We start from the raw sequence: 23,685 nt of genomic DNA, 5'->3' as shown, positions 1-23,685 counted from the left end.
TTTAACTAACTAATCGTTAAATGTATTTAAGTAAATAAATAAAATGATGACAAAATTAAATTAATAACTGCCAAGTAAAAAAATGTATTGAAAACTAAATAACAAAAAATATTATTACAGAGGTGCCGTCTAGTACGATATTTCCGTTTTTAATAACTCTTTCCATATTATCTCACACCGAAGGAACAGAGAGAGGGACATTTTCAACTTTGTTTAAGACGTTTTTGATATTAGGTATCTTATGGATATTGTAAAAAAAGAACACGATTTTGTTGATTTTTAAAAATATATATTGAAAATAACGCATTTAAACAACAGTCAAAGTATTTATTTTAAACATGCCTACCTTGTTCATTTATATATAGGCTTGTAGTTAACCAATTCCATGATGGTAATGATATCAATTTTTTTAGACCTCGCAATTAACCATCATTAGCATTACTTATTTCATAAATATACTTTGTAATGATTTATCTATTCACATAAATAGCTGGTTGTGCTGCTTATGGTAGAAGCAACTATTGTACCTGTGAAAAATTACAATACTTTATTTTTGAAAACACATAGAATAACCAAATTAACATAAATAAACTTTTGGAAAAGCTTTCAAGATCCAATATTGCAACATCTGTCACTGTATTTTAAAAATGAAAAAATGTTCCTTTATTTTTCCCAGCACCATGTAAAGCTTTTCTCTGTTAAATGTTTATATTCACCCCTTACCGCACTTTCCATGAACCATTTGAAGGCATATAATCTTTAATATATAATAATATAATCTTTCATATAATTTCTAATATATAATCTGTGATGGTACCCATAAGTAATGCTGTCCACATGTACTGTAGATACATATCGCTTTTTGTTATAACTAAAATATACTATTCATCTTTACTATTAATCTATGGTTTTAATTTAATGTTTGTCAAATTGTCAATGGTCGCAGGTTGTCGTGTGTCAAAAGATGGATGTTGTTAGCGTTTAATTGTATTTTTAAGTTCTTATTTTTCTTCAATAATTGTATATTTAGTTTCGCGAATTGATAGCTTTTCTCCTCATACCGTGTTTATGTGTTTCGACTCAATCTTTTTCGTTCTGGCGTACATTTGTTACGCCTTACAAATCACAATGTCTTTTTATTGTATTTGACCTTGGTGTATCAGCTGTCAATTCGCTACAGCGCCAATTTTAAATGATTTAATTAATGTTTTGTGCATGGAAAAGTTTTTTGTTTGAAATCATAAAATATGCGCACTGTCGAAGGAAATTTACTGGCCCAAGAAAAGCCTTTGGATAATGTATCCCACTACATTTCACCTCATCACAATGTTTCAGAGGTATGTCATTTTTCTTAGAGCGGTTTTGATAAATTCACATCTTAAGGGATATTTATATATGTATTAATAAGTGACTCGATTTACTATTGTTTTTATAAATCCATGTTTACAGGATATGACAGTCAACGGTGGACCCCTGCACCCAAATAGTTTTGAATCTCAAGTATTATGCAGGTAATCATTGCAATTTAATTTTCCAACAAAATATGCTAATGTAAATTCATTACCACATTTTCCATTTGATTAGCGACCTAAAACTGTTGTTTACCAATATTGAGTGGGACAAATGAAGAACTGACTTTTTTTGTATTTTTGTATTTTCATTTGTGGTATACCCGAGAAACCACAACTAAAACTAGGATGTTTTTGATAACTGAAATAGGTAAAAACAAATTTGTGGTGCCACAAATTTCTTTTTTATTTGATAGATAGATTGAGATTATTATTACCTTTTAGTAAGTAAATATGCATCGTCCCTCAGAATAGTAGTGTTACATGTCACAAAAAACATTTTCACACGTAATTTTTTACAAAATTATTCTGGGTACAGTACCACACGAATTCATCTAATGCTTGCTCCACGCATACAAATAAATTTGCTAATTTAATGGCGAACAATCCTAGTTATTTTTGGTGGGAGCGTAACCTGTTCGGTATGGATTTCTGTAAATACCGGATGTTCTGCATTTATATAGTAGCATCTTGAGATCATCTACAGTTACATTTGCAAGTGTGTAGCAGACGTGTGTGCTAATGTAAGATTCAGCAGTACAATCTTTGCAAGGTGACATATTTTTATGTCTCTACTTAACACATTTAGGACGGGTATTTTAGTTTTACGCCCGCGGACCGCTGGCGACGGGATTTGATCATTATCTACCTATAGTTAAGACCTTAACAAAGAGATAGGTACATAATATTAATGTAAAAACATTAACTATGTGATTCCTTCTTTTCTGACTTTGAAATGAGGCCGGCACAGGAGGTAGAAATACCCTTCCTGTCCTAAAGCATCAATCGACCGAACGGGTAGAATTATAATAATAATAATAAAATTGGATAACTTATATAGCGCCATTTTCGTAAAAAATACCTCAAGGGCGCTTCACGGTGAATGTACCTTTCCCGCCCTTAGTGTGTTAACATTGAGATTGTGTCAATTTTTCATAGAATCAAAATTGCAAATCCAATATTTGGGATATCCGTGCAATTTTTTTTAAATATAACCTATGAAATAGCATCATCCATTTAATTAATCACAGTTCTAATCATTAATTGATAATATTCTACAATGTTTTTAGCTGATTTTGGCCCATGTACTACGTATGCCTTGTTTGTAACTCTATAAAGCACATATCGTGGGTGTACTGAAAAAAAACGTTAACTCGAAAATATGCAATTTTTACTTAATGATGCATATTATAGTCTTTTTAACATTCTATTAACTTTCAAAATACAAAAAAAGTTAGAAATGTCATATATTTATGTGGTTTTAAAAGTAAATTCAATTTTAAGTTTAATAGCTGGTATTTTATTCAGGCTAAAAGCTTTAAATAACAGGGATTTTAGAGTTGACATTTTTTGCCAGTATACCCATGATATTTTAATGTTGATATGTGAATTAGAATCTATAATATTATGCCTAGTGTTAAGATACGGCTGATTCTTCTTTGTAAGTCTTACTCCATCTGGTATTTAAATCAATGTCATCAATTCATAAATATATGTATTTTGACAGATGTTTAAAAAAAAATTATAATATCTAAATATGTTCATTATAGTAATGGATTAACTGCTCTTGTCTTAGAGGTGCTTATTTAATACAAAAATAAATACATATATATTTATATACCAGTCCATTAAATAGAGTGTGGCCAAAAATATGAAATAACTCAGGTAGGATTTATTCATTTGTGCTCAGCATGTAAATAAAATTCTTATTTGAACAATATTCCTTGTATATTGTTTCTTTAAAAAATTCATTCGGAATCCTAAAGGGATGAAATATACCATATCCACTCCCTATATAGAGCATATATATATATACAGTCCATAAACAGTCTCTAGGCTTTTCTGTCTCTTTTGCATCCTCCCAAGTCAGGTCCGCATCCCGAAGTTCAGACAAGAGCTGCTGACGAATTGTCAGCAGTGATCATCCTGGGCGCTGCGAACCTGATGCCTCGGAAAAGAGGCAAGCTTGATTAAGGCTCTCGGGAGGCATGAGGAGTATATGGCCAAGCCAACTGAATCGCCTAATCTTGGCGACAGTTGTGATCGAGATTTGCTGACACCTACGCCTTATATCTCATTCCTTACAACAAGGGGAACCATTGCATGCCTAATATTCTTCGCAGACACATGTTCTCAAAGCTACGGCTGCTTGTAGGGTGCCATGTTTCACAGCCATTTAAGAGAATAGGAGCAATGCAGGCATTGTATAGGCGGCATTTGGTCTTTACCGAGTATAAATCCAATCTCCAGACAGCCTTCATACTGTTAAATGCGGACCCTGCGAGTCCTAAACGCATGTTTAATATTATATATAGAGATTTTATATTTTTAGGCAAATGAATGTGAATGAGGATGGCCAACTATGCGGTTGGGGGGCCGAGTTACTGGTGGGCGGGGAGGAAGAAGGGGGCGCTATCGACGCCTCGCAGTATGGCCAACTGAGAAATAATCTCCTCATGCATGATTTAGGAAATATAGCCACCGTAAGTATGAAAAGTTCACACTAATTCCAAAATTACAAAAATCGTTTGAACATTCTTTTAATAACACAGCAGGACCTCTATAATCCGAACGCCTACTCAAGCCTAGAATGGATATTCCTGTGCCAGAGAATATGCTTTTACGTAAATTACGGGACGAAGCTTTTTACTTGTCATCAAATAAATCTCAAGCAACAAAATTTTTTATTGCTTTAAAAACTTGAATAAATACGTTAAAAATTTCACAATACATGTTGCTTTTATTTGATAAAAATACTTTAGAGATTCTCAGTACTGTAATCCAAATCCTCCACTAGACCGAACATAGGATACATTTTCGGCGTTCGGATTATAGAAGTCCTGCTGTATTTTAAGATACAGATTGGAAAACCTCGCGAATGACTTTGTTTGGATGTAGTTATATATTATCGCTTGAGATTCTTTAATTTTCTGTCAGTTTATAGACAGGCGCCGTGGCATAGTTGGTTAGACGCTCGACTGCAAAACTGGGGTCACGGGTTCGATTCCCGCAAATTGCAAAATGAATTCAAGAAAGATTTATTTTCAATTGGTCTGGGTGTTTGTTATGTATTTTTCACATTTACCTTCCCTATTCTTACTATCCTACCTGCAGACAAGCATCTAAAACAGATGCTTTGTGGGGTATTCCTTAAAAAAATAAAAAAAACCTTCCATAGTTTTTAATTTTTTATTTGTCTTTTTCTGTTTCATACACTTTGCCGGTTTATATATATATATTTCTTTTTTTCTTTTTTAAAAATATAATTTTATATCATACAAGATTTCCATATATAAATCATCTCTAGACATTACTTAGACTGAATATGCTGTATTTTATTAAAATAACTAAGTGCTGCCTACCTCAAAACTGGTATTTAATATACCTAGTGAGGATAGGCAGTGTCTAATGTTTGCTTATAATTTGATTTAACTTTGCTTCAACATAACAAATTGCATTATTTAATATAATAAATTTTGACACTGAACTGAACTGAGTTGTGTTTAATTTCCCTCTATCGTGTTAATTGCTAGCTATTGTGTACATACATAGGTATCTCTCATGAATAAGATAATACATTTTTTACGTATATGTAAAAATTAACCAATGCCCAGAGGCGTTTATTCTATATAGGCAGAAAAGCAGTGCCTACCTTGGATTACTAGTGTTCCATATAGAAACACGACCAGTGCCTACTATGCCTTATCCTTACCTAACCCTACTGCCAACCCTGATTAAAAACTCTACTGCCAATGCCGTTCAATAAATAAGTAAATAATAAACAAGAATAATTGATCTAATTTTTATGTTACTCATTTTTCAGATTGTATGCAATGGACGAACTATAGATTCAACATGTGTTATATTGGACAATCCAATTCGTCTTTCCCATCATCATAATTCGGTATGTAAACTGTACTTTTGCAACATTTTGAGTGTCTCCAGGTGATGATAGATGTCTCTAGTGAAATTCTAGTCAATTCAAGCGATATGTTTCGAATTTGAACAGTATATACATAAAGAAGTTTCAAGAATTTGAGTAATGTTGTTGTCAATCATGGGTAGAATTGGTGAATGTTACACGTGTGTAAAGTGATCACTTAAACTAGCCCATGACTTTCGTAAGCCCCGTAAATGCCCAAACTTCCATATTTTCTTCATCTATGTTGAGATGTCAAAAAATAACTGTATTTTTAATTATTTTTATTTCTTTTATGATACTAAATAACACGATGTAAGAATATATTTCTTTCATAGATTATGAAAAAAGCTATTCTCTATTTTTGACACCAACAAACAAATATCGAGTGTGACCCTTGTAATATTTATTAAAACGCATTTATTCCCAACGTTACATAATAATAATTTTTCTAAAACAAGGTTATAATTATTGCATGCAGGATGGCCAATCAAACATGAGAAGTTCTGATATTGTTGAAGTCTCCAATTTGCTTCCGCCCCTACCGCCACTGAAGAGAGCGCAGGATACAGAATGGTATCATGCCAAACCTGACCACCAATACCATACAAAAGACTTTAAGGTAATAATAATAATTTATAAGGTTTTTTTTATGAAAGCAGACTGAATACAGTCAAAATGTCATCCCTCATACGAATGTGCGGCAAAACGATGTATGATAGATGTTAGGATGGTGGAATAAAGAAAGAATACAAGGCTGAGATAATCATTATCGATAAAATTAAGAAAGGTGTGTTGAGACAGTTAAGAATGTGGAACATATGAGTGAGGAGAGATGGTGTTATTTTCACAAAACTAGACTTTTTTCCGCGGCACACCAACTAATTACCACGGTACACCAGTGTGCTGGGCACACACTTTGTGGAATAATGGTCTAAACTATATGTACACATTTTTCCGCGGCACACCAACTAATCACCACGGTACACCAGTGTGCCGCGGCACACACTTTGTGGAATAATGGTCTAAACTATATGTACACAATTCAGATCAGACCCCGTCGCCAATGGCCCGCAGGCGTAAAAAACACCCGTTCGAAATTTGTTAAGAGTAATGAAAAAAATGCATGTTTAAAATATTAAACTACCTTCCGTTTAATGCTGCATTTTGCTGACAAAAATCTTCTGACCAATGATCTATTATTGATTTACAGGATATGGATGATAGTGATGCACAATTGAAATCGGAAGAATGCGATGTGGATTTGAATAATGCATCCCTGGCCAACAGCAAGCAGCAACCGAACAGAAAGAGTTTACCCCACAAGAAGAGAATCTCTAGGAAGCTGAAGAAGAGCAACTCGAGCCAAGTGTCCAGCAGTCAGGCCGTCAGTGAGGATGTGCAGCAGAATGTGGGGATCCTGCAGGATGCGGTCTCAGACGGAGTCATGACCGTTCCAGAACAGCACTCTCTGGGTGAAACCCGGGGAGATAACAACACTGTACATCCGGTAAGTCAATTATCTGCTTCATCCTTCGCAAAATGGGAATTTGAATGACCACAGGCATTTACTGGTTGCAGTTGTACTTATCCTAAACCAAAGTATAATAAAAGGGAATTATTCCTTTTGTAAATTGTAAATGAAAACACTATGGAGGTCCTCACCAAAAAGTGACTTTTCCAATATTGCACAAAAAATCCTTTAAATGCAAATCTGTTCGATCGAAATCTTAAATAAAGTTGCGTATGAAATCATTAAATCGCACCAAAACGTAAAAATTTTACAAGCTTTAATTTCTGATTACTTAAAATCATTTAAAATGGAAATGTAACGTTTTGGTGAGGACTTCCACACTTGTTTTTTAACACTTGAGTATTATATTTATTTTAATGACTAGTTCCGGAAGCTACAAATGATTCCATATAGGTTTGAATATAAACTGAAGCATTAATAAGGATCCTTATTAATGCTTTAGTTTATATTCAAACCCATAGATGGAAGCATCTGTAGCTTCCGAAATAAGTCATTAAAAAGAAATATAATACTCACGTAGTAAAAAACTAATGTTTTCATTTACAATTTAATCATGTCTTACGACAAAAAGAATGCCGAAAAATAAATAAAATACTTTATGTATGTTTGACAACTCCTATGATGAAGGTTTTCAGCATCCTCAGTATTGAAAAGAATGTTTTTTTTAAATTATTTTTGAACGGTGATTTTTAAAGCTCATTAATTCAAACAACTATCATTAGAGTTTTGCCATAATTCGTTAAATATTTTTAAATTCTGGTTCCTCCAATATATATTTTTTTTTAATTTTAAATTTGAGTATTTTGCCCAAAATAAAATAAAATTAAAATAGTCAGTTAGTTAAATATTTTAATTACATATTATTTATAGTGTTTTATAACTACATATATAAATTTAACAAACTTTTTAATTTACTCTATGACTATGAAAAGCTGATATTGCTACAAACCCAAATGATGTTATATTGGCTTCTAGTTTATTGGCTATTTTTATCATTTATGCTGTCTACTTTTTCATTTTGTATTGCATTAGTATTTTAACTATTTTTCTTTTTATTTTTACATCAGGAACGACCATTATTCATCTGCCAACTGTGCGGAGAGTACTACGGAGAGGACCAACTGCAGTTTTTCCATCATCTGAAGCAGCATTATGAACCCCAAAATACGGCAATTATTATAGGAAACTCCATCAGTCAAATGCAACATAATAATAATAACATGGCAATGGATAAGGTAATTCAATTTTTCAGCTAATGATTTAAACAAATAAATTAATTAATATTTCCTGTTCTAATTTTTTTTAATTTAATTTTTCTCGCTATATTTGAGCAATTATTAACCTAGCCGGATCTAACGGGGGGATTCAAATCCCCCATATATGAATTTTAATTTGATAACTTAACTGTTATAAGAGATACTTACTCAATATTTTTTGTAATCTTAAAAATGATATTAAGGAAAAATTTTATGATTTTTATGATTTAAAATCGTTGAATGTTTCAAAATATGTATTGTTTTTTATTAAAAGCACAATCAGTTGGTATCGCCAGATCTACGTACTTATATATCAGCACGTTATTTTTTTATGTCTGCCAGCGACATGTTATTTCTTTCACTTAACCCTTTCCGGTCCCCCAAAATTAAAAAAAAATGTAGGTAGACAGTTACATTCCAACTGGAAAAAAAATCTTTTGTCCTCTGCTCCACATACAACAGTAATAGTTGCGAGTGACAAAAATGTAAGCTTGGAATTTAAATAAATAATACTAATGATGAAAAAGATGTCGAATAACATCCGACATGGGACCAAAGAGCAAAAAATCGATATCTAATGAGATTCGACATTGGACCAGTAAGGGTTAAATAAATGTGCTACTACCATAATGAGAGAGCGAGACAACTAAAATATTCGGCTTTTGTTTGATCCGATTTCCGGTTTTTCGCTTATCAGATAGCCGTATTCAGTCGACTTCTGACGGCGCACTGGGACGGACCTGGCACTTATGACTCAGTTGGCGGTGAGTTAGTACTTGCTACAAGCTGCGTACTACAATTTCCCTACAAATATGATCTGGGATCTTTTGGTACCCCCTTGGGATCACATTTAATTTATAGATGATTAGTACAGGGAAGGTTAAACTAATAATCAACATCATTATCAGACGGCTAGTTTAATAGTTAGTGAATTATCACAAGTAAATTATACCAAGTAAAAATTAAATTTTAAAATGGATTACCACAAAGTGACTACCAATCAAATAATAATGAATTTTAACCTGTTAACCGGGTAGTTCACTTTTTAATTACGCAACATACAACGGGCGCGAACTCTTTCATTAAGATGTATCAGTACATCACGTTTGGTGGACGGTGATTTCATATATTTTATTTATATTTAAAATAAAGAAAAAGACTATGAAATGTGTATTTTTTCGTTTATTTATATATAAATCATAAAGGAAAATACAAAATTACAAACAAATAGAACAGAATTTATGTCTAGACATGTATGGATGACTAATTACATTTATTGTTGGAAAATATAGGTCCTGCCCATTCCAGGGTGCAACATATATTTCAAGGATATACATATTCATATGTCTTACCCGTACTCGATATTGTTTACGTTTGACGTATTTAATACTTCCCGTCCGGTTGACATGTTAATACAGTTTTTAGTTTGATTCTAATTTAAAACTGTAATGAATCTTCTTTCCAGATTGCTGAAAGCATGGTTGTTGGTAATTCCCAGTTGCCAGAAGCTCTTGTGGAACTCTCCCTAGGGGGAACGGAACCGGACAAATCTTCCGTGTATTTGCATAACAAAATGCCCAATTTTATAAATTCTGAGAAATCCCTGTTTAGTACAAACGACAAAGATGCCTTGTTTTCTACCGATAAAGCCTTAATGTACCAACAAGCTCCAAAACAGCAAATGTTCAATACTGTAGATAAGTCATATTCCTGCCATCATTGTCCGAAGACGTTCAGAAGACAGAAGCAGTATGAAGCGCATATTAGAGACAGCCACACTAAGGTGAGATAATATTCTTTTATAAAATAAACTTTTCACTTTTTTTGCGAGTTGAAAAATGTTTAAAAAAATAACTTCCTTCTTCTTTGAACTTAATCCGCACCCAATGGTGCGTAGGGCACTACGGGTGGGGTGATCAGTCTTGCACCAGTCCAGAGTGAAAAGTCACTGATATTTATTTTGACCACCATGAAAATCGAATCTGGGATCTGCTGCATGGTAGCCCAATGCACTGGAATTTTTAATAAAGAGTTTTTTTAAATCAACTGGTATTTTTTTTACTACATATTCACTAATACAGTATATATATATATATATATATATATATATATATATATATATATATATATATATATATATATATATATATATATATATATATATATATATATATTGTTGAATGTGCCATGGCATGTTAATTTACTAATCCGCCATACCGATACTTTTGGTTAAGGCTTAGATCGCAAGCGTTCAAATCATAATGCGTTCAGCCGCGCACAGGGCTGGTAGTGTGCTCACGCTCAATTAAAAAAATATGTATATATATTTATTTTAAATATTTTTTTGTTTTTAGAATATATATGGAAAATATATTTTTATGTTTATTTTTTTAACTCCTTACCTTTCATTACCTGTTTACTTATTTTTTCAATGAAAATACGATGTTTTAATAAAAAAATCATTTACATTAAATGTTACCTGGAGAAAATAAAGTTGCGACTAAACAAATACTTGGCCTTAAGATTTTGTTCAGGGTCAGCTTTAGTCGCTTTTCATGAATTTCTTTTCGATTGCTTTTACATAGATGGACGAAATGAGTGAGTTTAGCGAACCGGAAGACTTAATGGAGGGAATTCACGTGGTTGTGGAAGCCGATAATGAGGAGTACTTGAGGGAAGACCTCTCCAGCGACCACTCCAACACAGTCCTTATTCAGACATCGCTGGGCTCCAACGATCAGTACATATTACCGCATCTTACTATCGAGAATGGCCAAGTTCACCAGTCACACGTGAATTCTAAGAGTTGGTAAGTCTAAAGTTTGTTTCTAATTGTACTTTATAGTAAACCGACTTATTTCAGGCAGAATTGCAATCCTTAGCTCCAAGTAATGGTAGGTAAATTTGATCGATTGTTGTATATCGTGGGTGTACTGGCAAAAAACGTTAACTCGAAAATATGCAATTTTGACTTAATGATGCATACTATAAAGTTTTCAACATTCTATAAACTGGCAAAATAAACTAAATGGTTTTATGTGTCATATATCGCTCATTCCTTTCAAGAACGTCATAAATAAAAAAAACTTGATTTTTCAGGAGAACGTTTTTAAAGTTTAAAAATATAATACAATGTATCAAAAATAAATATCAAGCCACTTATTGAACTTTTTACTGTGCAACAGATCGTTTTAGGCAAAACCTGAAGGTTTTTTCACCATTTAAAAAATATTTAGTACATTTAAAAAAGTTTAAAGTTAAAAATATGCCGCTTTTGCTGGGATATAGTACATTTTCTGGGCATTCCGAAAACATGCACAACTGAAAATTGACGATTTTTGATTTATGACGTTCTTGAAAGGAGTGAGCGATATATGTGATTTTAAAAGTAAATTCTACTTTAGGTTTATAGCAGGTATATTATTCAGGCTAAAAGCTTTATAATATACCATAACAGTGATAATTATAATAAGGATTTTAGAGCTAGCATTTTTTACCAGTATACCTTAAGTAAGCTGATAATAATTTGTGAATTCCTTTTTATCAAAGAATTTCCTTAGCAGCCTATTTCTAATCCTGTAAAAGTAATTTTCCGAAACGTCAAAGGAATTATTCTAGTGTCGAAACCAACTGCTAGCTCGGTTCATACCTTTTTTTTTAAAACTACCTTACATCCAAGTGACTCTATCAACGGCTTATGCAACACCTCTTATCATGGGTCTACTTTGGCTCCAACTTTATAAGTTTTATAGCCTATTATTACTTGTGAGTGGGTTTCCTGTTTATGAGTAAAGTTATGATCTAATTTAATTCATGAGTGAAAATTCTGGGCAAAACACTCGCTTCTCATTATAGGCATGAGTTTAACCACTTAATATGTACTAGGTTTTTTTTTTTTAATAAAAAGAGTTTCAAAAAAAGTTTATCCACTTTTCAAATAAAATTATTTCTAATTATGTCTACAATATTTTGTACTAATTCGTCGTCGAAAAAGTAATTGAAAAATTCAAAATTAGAACCCATTCAGCGCGCGAGCGCGTCACTATTTCAAAAGTATGAAGCGGTTAATCAACATAGCCATATTTTTATTGTTGTTTTTTTATTTGGTGAATTTTGTATTATTTTATATTTTCCCCAGGTACCTGAAGAGCGAACTGGAGATTGAGAATGACAAGACTGTCGCCAGCGTCATGTCGGGGGGGATGAGCTGCGAGGAGGGTGGGGACCCGGGGAGCCCGGGGGAGGGGGAGGGGGACGGCGAGCAGGAGGAGGGGGAGGGGGGCGGGGAGAGGGAGCTCGTGGGCTGCCCCTTCTGCGAGGAGGTCTTCCCGACCAGGAAGAACTACTCGCAGCACGCCCAGCACTGCCGACTGCAACTCAAAGGTTAACTTTAGTTTTTTTTTTTTTTTTTAAATTGAAAAAGAGAAATATTTGTGTTTTTATTATTTACAGAAATACTTCAATTTCATATTATTTCTGTGAGCCCAAGCGGCTCATTATTAGAAATAGGTATCAAATTGTGGTAGAGTGGGTTCGAACAGAGAAACTCTGACTTGAGAGTCCGCGATACTAACCACGGGACACAGCCCGATACGATTTTTTAAATAATGTATTTGGCGTTTAATTTGGAGTCAACTTGTAATATTCCAAAGAAAATATTGGTTGAGGGTATTGTAGGAGAGAGATCTATAAAAGTACACCTTTAAATATCTTCTTGCTTTCTTCTTCAACCCCTTATCCGCACCCCAAGGGTGCATAGGGCACTGCATCATATAAACGCAGTGTTGTCTTGATCATTAACACATGAAGGAAAGGCGATCAGCCCTCCGCTTCAGATCCAGGTTCAGGGACCAGTCCAGGGTAATATTGAATAAATATTGGAATGAAAAAATCACTTATTTTTATTTGACCCCCCTGGGGAATCGAACCCGGGACCTCCAGGACGGTAGCCGAGCGTGCTGACCATTACACTACGGAGGCGGATAATATCAATATACCATTATTCAATGTTTATACATTAAAAAAAATGTTTAGAAATAATGTTTTCTTTGAAAAAAAAACCTTTTACAATCTTTTTTCTATTATCACTTTGTTCAAATGCCAATTTTTACATGCATGTATTTTAAAATATTTTTTTTTTAGAGGAAGTATTGCAAAGAATGATGGAAGGGAATGTGAATGTCAATGGCGGAGTTGTTGATGGGGAAATTATCAATGACAGTGATTTGGTAGTGGGTGAAAATGAAGAAACCAGTTCCATAAATGACACCACTGATGATATAGTAGTGAAAAAGAATTCTAAGGGAATGCTGCCATGTACCAAATGCTTCAAAGAATTTAGGCACCGCAATTCCTTAGTGTATCATATGCTGTCACATGAAGGGAAAAGGCCCCATCCTTGTCTCGTATGCAGTAAAAGATTCTTCTCCGTCAGTGCATTAAAAGTGAGTACATTAATTTTTTCTAAATTTTCAATACAAAAAAAAATTGGCTAAACTTCGATTTAGCTCTTTTCTAAGCATTAAAGAGGTAAAAATCAAACTGTTTTTTTATTCTTTTTAAATGTTTTCCCATGTTTCTTGCTGGGAAACATTTGTTAACTGGTATCAAAATTATATTTTACATAGTGTGAAATTAATTTAGTGAGTGCGGGATAAATACAATTTTGACACTTATTATGCAAAAAATCTATCTAGTATAACCTGGTAGGAATTACAGTGCCTACTGACTAGAATTTTTTGAGGATTTTATGTAAACAATATTTTTTTTTTACATAATTTTGTATTTTTTTTTAGAAAAATCATTTACCAAATTATTATTTAGTTTTTCATTTTAACTTTATTCGAATTCCAGATTTTATATTTCAATATGCCAATGTGGATGACATGACTCTTTGTTTCCAACACAAGGATAAGACTTTTTTTTTACTATTGCATGATGCCTATAAGTTTGCTTAAGAGCAATAAATAAGTTCATTATTTTATTTTGCAGTTTCAGTTTTCACTGTGTAATTATTAATTACATACCTGTAAAATGACATATTTTTGTACTTGGTTTAGGCAACCATGATTGGATTGAGATATTTCTTTATTGTGTAATATGTTATGTGGTTTTAGTATAATGTTTCATAAATGTTTTATTTTAGGTTCACTCGCGGTTGCACAGTGGAGTGAAACCATATGAATGTAAAGACTGCGGTAGAATGTTTAGACAGTGGGGAGATCTTAAGTACCACTCTATTTCCATACATTCTAATGAGGTTTGTAACATCTCACTATTTCAAATGAGTTATTTTTCTTCCTAGATTGAAGGTTCTATGTATAATTTATCTAGAGCTGAATTATCACCGAGGTAGATACACTCCTGGTGTGTGTTGTCGGGATTTTTGCTTTGCGCTTAGACAATGTGATTTGGGATATTATTCAAATTACTCTTCTGAATATAATTTATCTTACAGAAACAGCACCAGTGTGAATATTGTGGCAAGGATTTTGCGCGGAAATATTCACTCATTGTCCATCGAAGGATTCATACTGGGGAGAAGAATTATAAATGTGAATTCTGTGAAAAAAAATTCAGAGCCAGCTCGTATCTACAAAACCATAGAAGGATACACACGGGTAAGTAATTTCTTCTCTAGATGATCAATAATTCTCATTCATTTCACAAAAATTTAAACCAAATTTGAATATTACTTTTAACCATTAAAGTGCAATACACTTTTGACAGAACTATCTAGAAGCGACACTAAAACATTTAATGCAGCATTTAACCAGGGTCCAGTCTAGCCCGAGCGTGACCTAGGATAATCGTATTTCGACCTGTCGATAATGATTTGCCTGAGCCAAATATATTGATGTATTCATTTTTATTGACTAACTTGAGCGGTGTTTCAACAGTTTTGTTTCAATATGTTGGTGACAATTTCTAGTAGCGAAAAATTTTCTTGCCTAAATTCTTGTTAAGTATTTAAGAATAATAAACATGTAAGAACTATGACATCCAAGTCTTGTACTGAGGGTGCGGTATAGCAAATTCTTTATGGGAATTTATGCATTTCAAGGGATGAATGAATAATCTGATATTTAGATATATATGTATGCTATATATCTATTACTATATGTGTATTGTGAATTTGTAAATTGCAGGAGAGAAACCACACGCGTGTGTGATCTGCGGAAAAACTTTTAGAATGAAGGGAGACATGAAACGACATCTTAACACGCATGCCAAAGAGAAAGTAAAAACCAATGACAAGGAAAAGGACAAATCCTCAGAGACTGACGAACAGGTGTCCTCGAACCAAACACCGATAAAAAAATCCAAAACCAAAAATGGAAATGCCGAAGTCAAACTGGTTCAAGCGAAAGAGATGAAAATTGAAAAGCAAGAGTTGATCGACAAGGAGAGTAGTAACGATGAAGTGAAGGATCTGGCTATTTCTAATGACGGAATAATGTCTTCCCATTCTAACGACACCGTGTTGCAAGATGACACACGCCTGGGATCTAGCTTTCCCCTTGAAAATAATGGCCAAATGTACGGATGGTCCGTTTACATTGCCTAGCACTGACATAATCAAACCTAATAATAATCCCCTCAATTTGTGTTTTTGACCACCACACCTACTAGATTTTTTAAATACAATTTTCTGACTAAATATTGCAAAATTTTACGCGATAAAAATATTGCGAACTAAAAAACGGAATGATCTTAATTTATGAGGTTGTCAAAAGCATTTTATTTAATATTCCCACCTGCCTTATAGCATGTTTACTGCCAAATGAAATGAGAAGGTGAAAAAAATCATATTTACATGCTTATTGGTACTAAAAACTAACTACATATGTATATATTTTTTATTCATGGCCCAAATTATGCTAAGATATGTACTATGTTTAAGCTACATTTTTTAATTTTCACATATTTTTGGTTTACCATTTGGTTACATGAGTATCATGTATTTATATTTATTATTATTTTTAATGCTTAAAGTGGCTAATTGTAAATATTATACAGCATATGGATGGTTAACGGACAAATTAAGTAAACCAAAAATTCAAGCAAGTAATTTTGAGTATCACAATATTTTTATAATTGAAAGTGGGACGTGTTTTTTTATTAAATTACCATCGTACATTAAAGAATCTTCTCAACTCAAATTAAGCAAGTTTTTTGTGAACAAAGACTCTGTTTAAACTAATAAAGCGTAAAGTCAATTAATGGTCAATTTACAAAATATATTTCAAAAGTTGGTACTGCAAAAACTTGTTCATTTGAACTATGACAAAAACATAAGACTAAGTAATAATTTGAAAAAGTATTTTGAACAAAATTTAGAATGAAATTACAAAAAAACAACAATTAATCTTTTACAAAAAACCTGTTTTTTTTAATGAATTAAATAGCCAGTTTTACTAGCTGCTATTGTATCAACAAAATATGGATGTTTTTCGAAACTTCGGCATTGCTAATGTTATGTTAACATGTTTTCATAGCAGACAAAAGAAGAAATTATCAGAATGCAAGCCTTAAATCTCATGTAAATTGCACTATAATTTTTTTATTTTAACGTTTAATTAAATAATTTGTGTCAGGTTGTGGTCCCGTGGTTAGTGTCGCGGTCTCATAAGTCAGAGTTTCTCGGTTCGAATCCACTCTATCACAATTTGATACCTATTTCTAATAATGAGCCGCTAAGCTCACAGAAATAGTATGAAATTGAAATATTTGTGTAAATAATAAAAACACAAATGTTTCTCTCTTTTTAAAGAACAAATAAAATAAAATCAACATGCGTCTAAGTATTTTGACGTGTTCTCTTGATGTCTACAAGAAGACTACGCCAAAATGTCACATTTGCGCTGTTCCGTTTTGATGTCTCAATTATGAATGTTTTTGACGGCTTGCCAAATTTTATATTACTTAAATAATATTTTTAAACTTTTTCAAATATTTGTTTACAAAATTTTGATGTTAGCCATCTAAATAATTATGTTCCTAAATGTGTTAATGAGAGTTCTGTAGATCTTATTTTAGCACATAATGTTTATGATAACCAGATTGGTATTTTCTGTTTTTTTTTTGTGAATGGAATACAATACTAATGTGTAATTAACATATCGCTCACTCCTTTCAAGAACGTCATAAATCAAAAATTGTCAATTTTCAGTTGTGCATGTTTTCGGAATGCCCAGAAAATGTACTATATCCCAGCAAAAGAGGCATATTTTTAACATAATATTTACCCGCTACAGGGCAGAAAATTTTGTTTTTGCATTTTGAAGAAAAGGTATTGTTTAATTATTTTTTTAAATAAACTAAATATTTTTCAAATGGAGAAAAAACCTTCAGGTTTTACGTAAAAAGATCTGTTGCACAGTTAAAAGTTCAATAAGTGGCTTGATATTTATTTTTAATACATTGTGTTATATTTTTAAACTTTAAAAACGTTCTCCTGAAAAATCAAGTTTTTTTGATTTATGACGTTCTTGAAAGGAGTGAGCGATATATCATGGGTATACTGTCAAAAAACGTTAACTTGAAAATATGCAATCTTGACTTTTAAATTGGATGCCTTCAACCTTAATGCAAATCATAAAGTTTTCAATGTTCTATTATAAACTGCAAAATACACTAAGTAGTTTGAAATGTCAATATTTGTGGATTTTAAAGTAAATTCAACTTTAAGTTTAATAATTTTTTAATAGCGGGTATTTTATTCTGACTAACAGCTTTAAATAACAGGAATTATTCAAACAGGGATTTTAGAGTCAATGTTTTTTTGTCAGTAAACCCATGAAAGATATTGTATAAAATCAAGGTATTATTATTTTAATGACGGAATTGGTTCACTAAGTACATATCACAAATTTGCGAGAATGACGTCACAATTCCAAACTTTCCGGGAGACATGTTTGAAGCACATAACTTTATTATGTATTATTGTATATGTATGTTGTAATCATTTAACAAAATGAAGTTTTCGCAATGTTTTTGTACATAATGCATACCTGTGGATTTGTCTAGAATGCTTGAAAAACATTCCAAATTTGAATTGTGACATGTTTCTCATAAATGAATGATATGAATTTGCATAGTTTCATGGCAACATTTTTTCATATTTTTTTTTTACTAAGCACACAATATATTGGTATGAAATGGTATGGTGTACGAAATTTCAGTTGTCTGTGCTTTGACTTACACAGTGAATCTCTCATAACAAGTCATTTGCATAATAAGCAATTTTTTTTTAAAAAGTTGCTCCCTTAACGAGTGACATTTCGCATGATGAGTTACAGAGAAAGGTTAAGTCCCATTTTCACAACATTAACTTGTGGACCGAGACTCACGCCAGTCAAAATAAAAAAAATCTTTAGCATAACGAGTAAGATTCCGGAACGAATTATGCTCATTATGAGAGGTTCCACTGTACTTATATCAATTTCGAATATTGGCAATGTTTGGTAAACGTATTTGAAATTTTAAAGTTTGTATATATATTTTGACAGTCACAAAATATACACTATGTATTTGAAGAGAGCCGTTGTCCGCCTCCGTAGTGTAATAGTCAGCACACTCGCCTACCGTTCTGGAGGTCCCGGGTTCGATTCCCAAGGGGGGTAAAATAAATATAAGTGATTTTTTCACTGTCATATTTATTCAATATTACCCTGGACTGGCACCTGAAGCGGAAGGCTGATCACCTTTCCTTCATGTGTAAACGATCAAGATAACACTGCGTTTATATGACGCAGTGCCCTATGCACCACTGGGGTGCGGATAAGGGTTTTATTATTATTATTATTATTTGAAGAGAGCTGTACTTCCTAGATAAGTTAAATATTGTATTTTTATATTCGAACATGGAATTAATTAAGATATAGTCTGTGATACTGCAAATAGGATTTTACAGTAGCTGATCTAATGTAAATACACATTTAATTATATTGCAAAATAAAAATAACGTAAAGCTTTGTACAACATATATGTATATTATATCTGATTTTTATTTTCTTATAAGTTATATATTCTCGTGACTTTTAAACCTTATGACAAAGGAATTGAATATTTCTTCCCAAAATTTTACTATCAATTTTTTCATATTTTAAATTCATCTTTTCAGAAATATTGCGAATTATTATAACCAGGGTTTTTTTTTTGACATAAAAATATACTATGGAATGGTGTTTTGACACCTTTTTTAGTATTTAAAAAAGTATTATAATCAAAATGGACACTTAATTTTTTTAAATGTCTTAAGGCATTACAGATGTCAACAAGATGATTGAAATTCATAAAACATAATAACTAAGGCTGAAGTTTCTACGAAGGGCTGGTCCCAGAAGAGAATTACTGATCAAAAAATGGGGAGACGTGGCGTATCTCTGCCACATGCTACTTGGTAACTAGTACCGAGTGCTTCTAGTGATTCTCGAGAGCATTGACAGAAGGCAACTGTCCTGGCTTTAAATGTATTCCATTAAAAGGCAAATGGAAGAGTCCAGGAGGCGTTCTGGATTGTGTTTAAAAAGGATAAATATCTTAGCAAGATATGGATTCCAGTTTCTGAATCATTATTTTATATAGAAAAGAAGCCCTGATTATAGTATAACATGTAGATGTTTATATGGGAGAATCCATTGAAAAAATAGTACCTTGTAATCTACAGGATATGTACTGAATAGCGAATCATGATTTTTATTATTGATTTTGAAGTGAATACTTTTTTGGGAGTAAGTTTTCAAGGCCCTCATATACTCGTAGTGGGTCCACAAGGAATATTAAAGAGTATTAAGGGATAAGTGTTGATTGTCCAATTTCACGAAAACATGTGGCATTTAAAAAAAAACTAAAATTATCTAATGGCTATATTTTAACCATCATGACGCCAAAGAAGGTTTACTTCTGGCACACATACTGTGTTACACTTTTTCCCTAATAATCTTTAGGATAAAAATTGAACGCAAACAATAAAAAGTTATTTAAAATACTCCATAATAATATACATATCAAATGTATATTTTTTAAATATATTTTCATAATGTATTTAATGCCAGTATTTAAACCGTGTAAAAGAACATACTTTTTTTAAATGTAAAGCAGTTTTAAATTAATAAAGTGAAATTCACTCCTGACTTAATTTTATTGTTTCTGGAGTATTAATAAAACAGTTGTGCTAAAAAAATCAAATTAGTACCTGAAGTAATTTTATTCTGTTAAGATGGTGCTGGAGGATAGTGCTATGATGCCTAGATTTGCGTATTGTAAAATCAAATAACATATTGTGTATTATAGATGTAATGTATGAATATATTATGTACTCGATTATAATATTTATCATGAAAATGGCTTTCTTGCCATTTTTTTTCAAGATGGTATTTATTTTTCTGTAAATAATTTGATAATATTACCAACATAAAATCATTTGCCCCAAATCCCCTTAGTTACGCTCAGTGTCACTGGATTAGATTAGATTTATTTGTTAATAAGACTTTTGGATGGAATTCCATTGAATGATGATTTTACTTATATAATAGTACAAATATATATCATTACTGCATTCGATTGTCGCTTGAATCAATGTAAAGTATTACTTTATTTATTTCATAATATGCTAAAACCTTTCTTAATTAAGGCATTCTGTCTATGACTTATTATATATTGAAATGCATTCTGCCGATCCACACACAATACATATTTTACAGAAAAAACAAAAAATTACACCATCGAACAGAATTAACCAATTTAAACAACATATTTTATTGTGTTTCACATGTATGGAAAAACATAAAATGTATTTTTAAAAGAGATAAATTCCATTTGATGGTTTAATTATATTTTTACTCTCCTGTAAAGTGAGCCCAGGTGAAATAGGCCAATTTACAGCATATATGTGTAGCACATAGGCTATGTTGTGTGTATAATAAGACGTATTTAACACATTGACCCTCATGTGAGTTATATTTAACTCACGGTGTGTTTGGTCAAGAGATTGCGTGAGTTAAACTCCAATCATGGATTGGATTTAACATTATGTGAATTGGATACACTTCACGTTTGTCATGTAATGTATGCACTTTTTGTGTGGCCCCTTGACAAATTACCGAAGTTAGCCCAAATTTTTCTCTGAATACTATAATACTTGGCATTGCATTGAAATGAAGATTATATGCAGTCTGTTTACAGTTGTGGCCCCAAGGATCACTTTTTCTAATTTGGCAGTCAATGTGTTAAAAATGGTTCAGACTAATTTTCTTTGAATAAAAAATGACACACCTGCAAAATTCATTACGAATATAATTAGAAGTGGGTATTATGTACATAGAAATGTACGCATCACATGACTTAGAGGAATGAAGTATTATAATTTTAAAGTAAACTATTATTTATTTTATTAGTGAACAAGAACTGTGTTAACAAATTACCCACATGCAGATGTATTTTGTTTATTTTTCATGCCATATTTTGTACTCGTTTGCTTACATGTATGGCAAAAAGGAATATGCCTTAAAGAAATTTTAAAGTTTGATTTTAAGTGATTCCGTAAAATATTACTGTATATATAACATAATGTTTTTTAATAAACTTTGTTTTAATTTTGAAATAAAAACTCACTTTTCAATCAATACATCCAGTAAATAGTCGGATCTTCGGAAGCCTCTTTGAAAGGAAAACAATTTTGCTTTGTTTTATTGTTTAAAAAAAGAAAAAGTAAATTATATAACTACATATTTGGTACAATAACATATTTTGGTTATTTTTTTTATAGAATTTGCAAGTCGAAAAATATACATATCGTTCACTCCTTTCAAGAACGTCATAAATAAAAAATCGTCAATTTTCAGTTGTGCATGTTTTCGGAATGCCCAGAAAATGTAATATATCCCAGCAAAAGAGGCATATTTTTAACTTAATATTTACCCGCTATAGGGCAGAAAGTGTTGTTTTGCATTTCGAAAAGGTATTGTTTAATAATGTTTTTAAATATACTAAATATTTTTCAAATGGAGAAAAAACCTTCAGGTTTTACCTAAAAAGATCTGTTGCACAGTATAAAGTTCATTAAGTGGTTTGATATTTATTTTTAATACATTGTATTATATTTATAAACTTTAAAAACGTTCTCCTGAAAAATCAAGTATTTTGATTTATGACGTTCTTGAAAGGAGTGAGCGATATGTATATTTTTCGATTCATTAATTAAGCTTAATCATTTAGTATCAATAGATTAATTTCCCACTTTCTATTATCGGTTAAGAATGTTGAGATACAGTTTTCGTGCAAAAAATCACTAACCTTGCGGGGGAGAAAGGGGAGTTATTTTATTTCTTAAGTTCTCCAAATTATAATTTTATATATCTTAATGTATGGTAACCAAATTGTTAATAGTCTATAAATTCCATACATTACCCAGGTACTGAGACTGATTTTGAATAATGGTTATGTAAATAAAAGTATAAGAACTAAACTGTTTTTGTTTATTTAAAAAAAACCTTTTTGAATTTGATTATTGTGATAAGTACACTAAGACCTCATTTTGCGTCGTAGATACTTTCCAAAATATGGCGACGCTAATTGAAACAACGCAAAGTGAATTGCTATTTTCCATTAGCAAATCATATAAACATCAAAGATAGCGAAAATGAGTCTTAATTAAGACGCAACTTCGAAAAAATGCAAAGTGAAATGACGCAAAGCAAGGTCTAAGAGTACTGGATAAAACACCAAAAACTATTAAAAATGTGTTCATGTGAGCGTATGCTCATATATTGAATAAATTTCATTGATATCTGGAAGTGAAAAACTATGTTACTATGAAAAACTTCTGGTATTGTATTATTGGATGAAAAAACTCATAGTGATTGTTAATGACTTTTTATTATACGGCGACGATACCGTCGCCGTATAATAAAAAGTGTCAAGACACTTTAGGCTTGTGACTCAAATGAGTGAAGTAAGAACAGTAAAATAAATTTACGAGCTTAATGTAGTTGTAATTAGAAGCAGAGGAGACCGAGGAAAACTTGGCATAATCAAGTATTTCAAAGACCTAAAGCAGTCAGGTCAGGAGTCAGAATAATTAACGGGTATGTATGAGAAGATACATGAATGCGGAAGAGGTGAAGATTGTTTGAAAAGACAGAGTGCTGTGGCGTTCTATTCTCTCCACCAACCCCTGCGTGAAGCGACGTGATGGTTAGTTAGTTTGTTTTATGAAATAAAGGCGGAAACTTCATACTTATTACATTTTTTTTTAATTATTGCAAATGTTATTTCTCAGTTTTTATTCTTCTTCTTCTTATTATAGGCCCTGCGACGTCGATTCCCAGCTCTTTGGTGGTCTGCCCGGGAGTCGTCTGCCATGGGGTTGGTCGCACAGTGCAATGTGGGGGAGTCTGGATGGTT

At 32.1% G+C, this 23,685-nt stretch overlaps 1 protein-coding gene across 1 annotated transcript; it reads left to right on the top strand.

The window, feature by feature from the left end:
* Positions 1–920: 920 nt before the first annotated feature.
* Positions 921–22,741, top strand: LOC148308378 (uncharacterized). Its single transcript, XM_088261832.1, has 14 exons — positions 921–1,337; positions 1,450–1,511; positions 3,901–4,051; positions 5,392–5,472; positions 5,969–6,109; positions 6,701–6,997; positions 8,089–8,256; positions 9,743–10,060; positions 10,863–11,086; positions 12,416–12,660; positions 13,420–13,721; positions 14,423–14,536; positions 14,735–14,897; positions 15,426–22,741. The coding sequence occupies exons 1-14, from the start codon at positions 1,248–1,250 to the stop codon at positions 15,842–15,844; spliced, it is 2,775 nt and encodes a 924-aa protein (XP_088117958.1). The 5' UTR covers positions 921–1,247; the 3' UTR covers positions 15,845–22,741.
* Positions 22,742–23,685: the final 944 nt, after the last annotated feature.

This window comes from Brachycentrus maculatus, unplaced genomic scaffold, assembly GCF_059751285.1.
Source record: "Brachycentrus maculatus isolate JH-2025_06_01 unplaced genomic scaffold, ASM5975128v1 h1tg000167l, whole genome shotgun sequence".
Classification (NCBI taxonomy): domain Eukaryota; kingdom Metazoa; phylum Arthropoda; class Insecta; order Trichoptera; family Brachycentridae; genus Brachycentrus; species Brachycentrus maculatus.
Note: the sequence above shows the minus strand (reverse complement) of the source record. Positions and strands in the feature narration are given on the sequence as shown.

Excerpts from the sequence above, each read along its gene's own strand:
- LOC148308378 (XM_088261832.1), top strand. The coding sequence starts at position 1,248 with ATGCGCACTGTCGAAGGAAATTTACTGGCCCAAGAAAAGCCTTTGGAT. Across the intron at positions 4,052-5,391 it reads ATTTAGGAAATATAGCCACC|ATTGTATGCAATGGACGAAC; the intron begins GTAAGTATGAAA and ends CTCATTTTTCAG. Across the intron at positions 8,257-9,742 it reads ATAACATGGCAATGGATAAG|ATTGCTGAAAGCATGGTTGT; the intron begins GTAATTCAATTT and ends TCTTCTTTCCAG.